Source organism: Meleagris gallopavo (assembly GCF_000146605.3).
Source record: "Meleagris gallopavo isolate NT-WF06-2002-E0010 breed Aviagen turkey brand Nicholas breeding stock chromosome 15 unlocalized genomic scaffold, Turkey_5.1 Chr15_random_7180001854097, whole genome shotgun sequence".
NCBI lineage: Eukaryota > Metazoa > Chordata > Aves > Galliformes > Phasianidae > Meleagris > Meleagris gallopavo.
The window spans coordinates 14,177-21,034 of NW_011098518.1; the positions used below are offsets into that span (position 1 = coordinate 14,177).

The following is a 6,858-nucleotide window of genomic DNA, read 5'->3' on the forward strand; positions in this document are numbered from 1 at the left end:
CTTCTGTACCTGCAGTCGCGCTCGCTCAGCCCCCCGCCCTCCTGGAGCTGCCCCTCGCATTCAGCCCCCGCCAGCCTGGGGGAGCGCGGCTTTTTCTCCGTGTGCCCACCGCCCCTCGGTGCGTCCGGGTTGGGAGGGGGTGGAGGAATCCTGGATGTGGGGGACGCGGGACCCTCTGGGTGCTCATGGGCTGTGCGTTGCCCCCAGGGCTGTCGCGGGGTCCCAGCCCCGTGGTGCTGGGCTCGCAGGACGCGCTGCCCGTGGCCACCGCCTTCACCGAGTACGTGCATGCCTACTTCAAGGGGTGTGATGCCGACAGGTAGGGGGCTCGGGGTCGGGGTTGGGGTCCCCCCAGCTGTCTGCCTGCTGACCCCCAGCCATCCCCGCAGCTGCTTGGTGAAGGTGACGGGGGAGCTCACCATGTCCTTCCCCGCCGGCATCGTGCGCGTCTTCAGCGGCAGCTTGGCCCCCCCCGTGCTCAGCTTCCGTCTGCTCAACGCCGGTGCCATCGAGCAATTCCTGCCCAACGCCGAGCTGCTCTACAGGTGTGGGGACGCAGGGACGTGGGCTGGGGTGGTGGCAGTGGGGAGCTTAGGGTGCGCGGTGGGTGCAGCAACGTGCCTTGGGCTGCCGGTTCACTGCACGCTGCGGGTGCCAGCTGTGGGGTGCCTGCTCCCCAGTGTGGCCACAGCGTCCCCATCCCCACAGTGACCCTTCCCAGAGTGACCCCAGCACCAGGGACTTCTGGCTGAACATGGCTGCGCTGACGGGGCAGCTGCAGAAACAAGCAGAGCAGAGCCCATCCGCCTCCTACTACAACGTGGCTCTGCTCAAGTACCAGGTGAGCCGGGCGCAGCGTGGGGGCACCCCACATCCCCCCACCCGGCTCTGATGGGGGGATGACAGCATCCCACCCCTCTCTACCCCCCAGTTTTCCCGGCTGGGTCCCAGCTCAGCCCCGCTGCGGCTGTGTGTGCGCTGGGACTGCACACCCGGAGCCACTCGGGTCAGTGTGGAGTATGGATACAACGCGGGTGCACTCGCCCTGCCTGTGCCCCTCGCCAACGTCCACGTGCTGCTGCCCCTGGACGAACCCGTCACCAACGTGCGGCTGCAGCCCAAGGCCAGCTGGTAAAGAGGAGGGGTCTAAAATAGGCTGGGGAACTTGGGGGTGGTGGGAATGGAGTGGGAGACCTGGAGATGTGGCCGTGTCTCCGCAGGAACCTGGAGGAGAAGAGGTTGCTCTGGAAGCTGCTGGATGTCCCCAGTGCGCCGGGGCAGGGAGGTGAGGCCCCGTCCACCCCTGCACCCCCAGCTCCGTGCAAGTGGGGACAGGGATGGGACCCCCACTTCTGTGCTCCCCCCACCTCCCCAGGCTGCGGGCGGCTCTCAGCCAGCTGGCAGCCGCTGTGTGGGCCCAGCAAGCCCAGCCCAGTGGCAGCACAGTTCAGCAGTGAGGGCAGCACGCTGTCGGGCGTCGAGGTGGAGCTGGCAGGCGCTGGGTACCGCATGTCACTGGTCAAGAAGAGGTTTGCCACGGGTACGTGGGATCCCTCCCCTGTCCCCACAGCCTGTGGTTGCACGCAGCCCCTTCTGTGTCCCCTACGTCTGAGATGCTCGGGGTCCCTTCTGTGCTACCCAGAGTGCACGACATCTCTCCTCCGTGCCCCACAGCCCTTGGGGGGCACAGGGACCTTTTCTCACTCCTCGTGGTGCATGGAGTCCCCTCCCCACCCCCTGTGGTGCAGGAGGTCCCTTCCCCAGCTGCCCAAGGTCCCCTCCCTACCACCCCGCTCTCCTTTCTCCCATGCTGCCAATACCCCATGTGTGTGTCCCCATCTTCACAGGCCCCCATCTTTCATTCCCCCCCCCTTTCCTCCACAGGGATCTACCTGGCAGGGTCCTGAGCTGCTTCTACTCGGACCCCCAGACCTCCCCTTGGTTGTGTGAGCTCAAAGCACTGGATGGAGCCTGGTTGGAGGGGGTGCCTTCCTCCTCCTCCTCCTCACTCCTCTTCCTCCCCCCCACTCCCCTTCCTCCCCATAGCCATAACTGCGTCATCTCCTGCTGTAAGGGATGGACCCCCCCCCCCATCCCACCCCCGTGCTGTGAAGCTCTTTTATTAAACACTTTATTTCTAATCACCGCCTCTGCCCCACACTGTGCCGCCCATCTCTTCCATCTCCGGGCTGCTCCCTGGTAACAGGCTCAGCTGCTGAACTCTGCTCCTGGGGGGACTCTGGGGCCGGGGGGAGGGAGGAGCCAAGGCTGAGGTGTGACACTTCTCGCACCCATGGGTGCTGCTGCCCCACGTGCTCTGGGATGGGCAGATGGGTGGCACCAGGTGTGGGGAGGGGATTGCCAATCCTGTCCCGGTGACGCACGAGGATGTCTCTGGTATGGCTCTGTGGGAAGGTAGTGGGGGGCTCTGTGGGAATGGCTCTGTGGGGCTGGGGGGGCTCAGGACTTTACGTGCTGCGGGGTGGGCTCTGGGACGGGGCTGGGTGCATCCCGTTTTGCTGGGCTGGGGGGAGGTGGGGGAGGTGGTGGGTCCCCATAGGATCCCCTACCCCATAGGATTCCCCATGCTGCAGGGGGTCCTCATGCTGAGTGGGGTCCCCTGCCCTTGGGCTCCATCTTTCTGGGGTGGGGGCTGCTCACATCACCTGTTGGTGGGCTTCGTGCATCCAGAACCGCCCACTCCCTCCGGCTGAGGGTGCTCCAATGGGTGCCCCATCCCACTCGCTGCTGGCGTGGCCCTGCTGCGCCTTGGGCTATTTGCTCTGTGTGGAGCAGCAGCTGCTGGGCAGGACTGGCTGCCTGCACCTCTCCCGGAGTTCTCAGAAAGGAGGCGGAAGTGGACTTGGGATCAAAAGGTTGCAACAAAGAAAGGGAGGAAGTTGAGCGTAGCAGAGAGGGGGATGGAACGTGGGCACCTCTGCATCCAGGCGTAATTGTGAGTGATGCTCCCGGGGTGGCTGTGGGACACCTGGAGACCCTGCCCAGGTGGCCCCACGTGTGCTGTGAGGTGGTGATGCCTTCAGCCTCCGCCGTCGCCATCAGCACACGGTGCAGCGTGATCCCATAAATGTGGGACATGCAACCCCAGCTGTGCTCCCTGTCTTGCAGACCCGCTCCCTGTGGCGTTGCGCACTGCGGAAGTGGGCTTTGCTCACGATGGGGACCCTGGGGCTGTGCTACCTGCTGTCCCCCACCTCGTCCTCGTGGCCTCGCGCAGCCCCCAGCCCCGCACCCACCTCCATTGCTGCCCCCAGCCCCCTCCCGGCTCTGCCCAGCATCACCCCGTGCGTTGCCAATGCTTCAGTTCAGAACATCTCTGGCTTTGCCAAACTGCCCAAGCAATCCCAGGACTTCATGCTCTACCAGCACTGCCGTGCCTTCCCGCAGCTCCTCGACGTCCCCGGCAAATGCGGGGGTCCCGCAGCCTCCTCCAACATCTTCCTCCTCCTGGCCATCAAATCCTCCCCAGCCAACTACGAGCGGCGCGAGGCGATCCGGAAGACGTGGGGTCAGCAGAGAACTTTGGACGGGGCGCAGATCCGACGGCTGTTCCTGCTGGGGGTGGCCCCCGATGAGCGGGACGTGACCAAACTGAACCGGCTGCTGTGGCACGAGCAGCGCGAGCACCACGACGTGCTGCAGTGGGACTTCAGAGACACTTTCTTCAACCTGACGCTGAAGCTGCTGCTGTTTCACACCTGGCTGCAGGAGCGCTGCCCCGGAGCGCGCTTCGTCTTCAATGGAGACGATGATGTCTTTGTCAACACGGACAACGTGGTGTCCTTTACGCGGGATGTCCCGAGTGAGCAGCACTTGCTGGCTGGGCAGGTGTTGACTAACACGGGGCCCATCCGTGATCCAGCCAGCAAGTACTTTGTGCCGACACAGCTGATGCCATCAGAGCTGTACCCGCCGTACTGCAGCGGAGGAGGGGTGCTCATGTCTGCCTTCACCGCGCGCGCCATCCATCACGCGGCGCAGCACGTCGCGCTCTTCCCCATCGATGACGTCTACGTGGGGATGTGCTTGGAGAGAGCCGGGCTGGCACCCATCTCCCACGATGGCATCCGGCCCTGGGGGATCAACGTGCCCCACTATTCTGACCCGCTGGACCCCTGTTACTACCGGGAGCTGCTGATGGTGCACCGCTTTGCGCCCTACGAGATGGCCATGATGTGGCAGGCTGTCCGTGAGCCCCAGCTGCGCTGCGGGAGGAAGGTGCGCATCTTCTAGGATGGACCAGGAGGGACAGTGTCACTGCTGCTGCTCGAGGGGTTGTGGGATGCTGCTGTGGGGCTGAGCTTGGTGGGGTGCTGAGCCTCAGCTCCAGCCTGTGGCTTTACTGCAGATGTTCTGCCCGGCTCTGCCCCAAAACTGTCAATCTTGTGACTAGGTGCTCCTCTTAGTGCAATAAAGGAATGCAGTCTGGAGATGAGGGCTCTGTGCCTGCTGCCATCCCACGGTGCAGAGGGGCTCAGTGGGGAGTGGGAGCTCAGGGTCCACCCACCCCTTGTCCCCCATGTCTGCTCATCCACTCCGGGTGGGCAGAGACCTGAGGTCCCCTCTCCATCCTCAACCACACAAGCATGAGATGGGACACCCCAGCCCCTGCTGCCCCCAGGCTGCCCTCCTACAGGGATGTCCCCAGGGGTCTCCGGTGGCTCGTAGCAGGGCTGAGCTCGCTGCTGCATTTCCTCAGGGAGGATATTAGTACACAACTGATTTCCTCATGCCCAACCGCCCCATCCCTCCCACCATGCATTCCCCTCACTTCACTCCAGCTGCCAAATTCCACCACCATTTACTTGAAATCCTGGTTACAAAAGAGGGGGGAATGAGAGGGGAGCCACAGCAGCACAACCACAGCAGTTAAAACGCATTCAAGCATTGCTGTGTTCGTCGGTCTGTCTGTCATGCCCTCGTGCTGGAGGGTCTGGGGGCTGCAGGGCGGGGGGTCCAGGCACCCCCTACCCACGGGTGGTGCCACGGCCATCCCTCAGTGCCTCAACTCTGACTGCCAGCTCGCTGAAGGTGGGTCTGGCAGTGGGGGCGAATGCCCAGCAGCTCAGCATCGCCGCATACACCTGTGGATAGAACGGGGTCGTTGGGGGCACGGGGAGGGCTGGGACCCCGCTGTGCTGGAGGGGAGGATCTCACCTCCATGGGGCAGCCTGGGGGCACCGGGAGCCGCCGGGAGTTCTTCAGCAGCTCCAGCAAATGGCAGATGATCTGTGCTGGTTTCTCAGGGCCCATCATGCGCAGGAACTCCTGTGGGATTGCGGTGAGCACAGGGTGCGGTAGTACAGGGGGGGGGGCATGGTGGGGTGGAGGCCTCACCTCCGAGGGGCTCCTGCTCTTATTGCTGTAGGTGAAGAGCTCGTAGAGCAGCACCCCAAAGCTCCACACGTCGGATGCTCGGGAGAAGACGTTGTCAGCCAGCGACTCGGGTGCGTACCTGGAGGTGGGAGCTCTGAGCACAGGGTCCCACTGTGCCCCCAACCCAGCACCGTGGGACCTCACCAGAACACAGGGCTCTGCCCAGGCTCCTGCACCACATAGTAGTCCTTGTCCTGTGGCAGCAGCTTGGCCAGCCCGAAGTCACCGATCTTCACATGGGTCTCACTCTCCACCAGGATGTTCCTGCTGGCCAGGTCGCGGTGCACGCAGCGCTGGGCTCCCAGGTACTCCATGCCCTGCTTGGAACAGGCACCGTGCCATCACTGCATCCCCACCTCAAGCCCTCCATGGGAGAATGGGATCCCCTCGGTCCCACCTTGCAGATCTGCCAGGCGTAGAGCAGCAGCGTGCGGTGCTCCAGGCGGTGCTGGTTCTTCTGCAGGTAGTCCCGCAGGCAGCCATCAGGCAGGTACTCCATCACCAACCGCAGCCCCCGGCGCCCTGCAGCACACGGGCAGAGAGCAAGCAATTTGCAGGTTGATGCAGCAGGGTGCATGCAGACCCCTCCCTGCCCGCACCCCATGTGCTGATCCACCCCCCCTCCATACCACCCTGCACTCACCACGGCTGTAGCAAACGCCCCGGTATTTGACGATGAAGTCGTGCTGCAGCGAATGCAGGATTTCGATCTCCCTCTCAAAGTCCTGCAGCTCTTTGGCCGAGTCCTGCTGCAGTTTCTTCACCGCCACCAGCTCACCCGTGCTGTCACCCAGCGGGTCGTAGCGGCACAGCTCCACGCTCCCAAAGTTGCCCTGAGGAGGCAGAGCTGGGTGGGCACTCAGCTCCCCGGACCCCCCCAGCGCTTTGCCATCCCTGAGACATCAAGGTGTGGATGAGGCCGTGGGTACCCCACAGAAAGGGCATCGCTAAGAGGGTCTCACCTTGCCCAGCAGGGAGATGTACTTGAGGTGCCGCTCCTCGAACAGCGCAGGGCTGTGCCCCGCTGCCACGTGTTCGTAGCCCCAGAAACTCTCCCGCAGCGTCACATCGGTGGGTGACAGCTCTGAGAGCAGCTCATAGTCTGCGGGCGGGGGACAGGTGGTGAGGTGGGGGTCCGGTGCCCATCCCCGTGCCCATCCCCACACCCGCAGCGCCCACCGGAGGAAATGAGGCTGTTGATGTCGCGGATGATGGCACGGAAGCAGGGCCGCCTGCTGGGCGCGTAGTGCATGCAGTGCGCGATGAGCGCAGCCAGCTCGCTCCAGCGCGGGGCGGGCAGCTGCAGGCGGCTCCCGTAGAACTGCAGCTTCTGGGAGGGAGGGAGGAAGGAGTTCGAGGCCCAGAGTTGTGCTAACGCCGGGCATCACTCGAGGATGGGATGGGCACGGTGTGGGGTCTGCCTGTCCCTGCCACCACCTGGGCTGTGGGCACCCATCCAAC

The 6,858-nt window shown here is 64.2% G+C and overlaps 3 protein-coding genes across 3 annotated transcripts in view; 2 read left to right on the top strand and 1 right to left on the bottom strand.

Annotated features, from left to right (window-relative positions):
• The window catches only part of FCHO1 (FCH and mu domain containing endocytic adaptor 1), a 4,463-nt gene extending 2,368 nt beyond the window's left edge, over positions 1–2,095 (top strand). Inside the window, 8 exon segments of the mRNA XM_019610810.2 lie at positions 1–118; positions 208–319; positions 390–545; positions 709–841; positions 932–1,131; positions 1,221–1,285; positions 1,376–1,540; positions 1,885–2,095. Coding sequence (XP_019466355.1) covers positions 1–118; positions 208–319; positions 390–545; positions 709–841; positions 932–1,131; positions 1,221–1,285; positions 1,376–1,540; positions 1,885–1,907 — 972 coding nt within the window. The 3' untranslated portion in view covers positions 1,908–2,095.
• Positions 2,096–2,193: 98 nt separating this feature from the next.
• Positions 2,194–4,625, top strand: B3GNT3 (UDP-GlcNAc:betaGal beta-1,3-N-acetylglucosaminyltransferase 3). Its single transcript, XM_031557482.1, has one exon. The coding sequence runs from the start codon at positions 3,178–3,180 to the stop codon at positions 4,252–4,254; it is 1,077 nt and encodes a 358-aa protein (XP_031413342.1). The 5' UTR covers positions 2,194–3,177; the 3' UTR covers positions 4,255–4,625.
• Positions 4,626–4,805: 180 nt separating this feature from the next.
• The window catches only part of JAK3 (Janus kinase 3), an 8,233-nt gene continuing 6,180 nt past the window's right edge, over positions 4,806–6,858 (bottom strand). The window contains 8 exon segments of the mRNA XM_031557481.1: positions 4,806–5,105; positions 5,179–5,289; positions 5,359–5,476; positions 5,542–5,714; positions 5,795–5,919; positions 6,041–6,230; positions 6,360–6,499; positions 6,577–6,727. Of these exon segments, the coding sequence (XP_031413341.1) occupies positions 4,989–5,105; positions 5,179–5,289; positions 5,359–5,476; positions 5,542–5,714; positions 5,795–5,919; positions 6,041–6,230; positions 6,360–6,499; positions 6,577–6,727 (1,125 nt within the window). The 3' untranslated portion in view covers positions 4,806–4,988.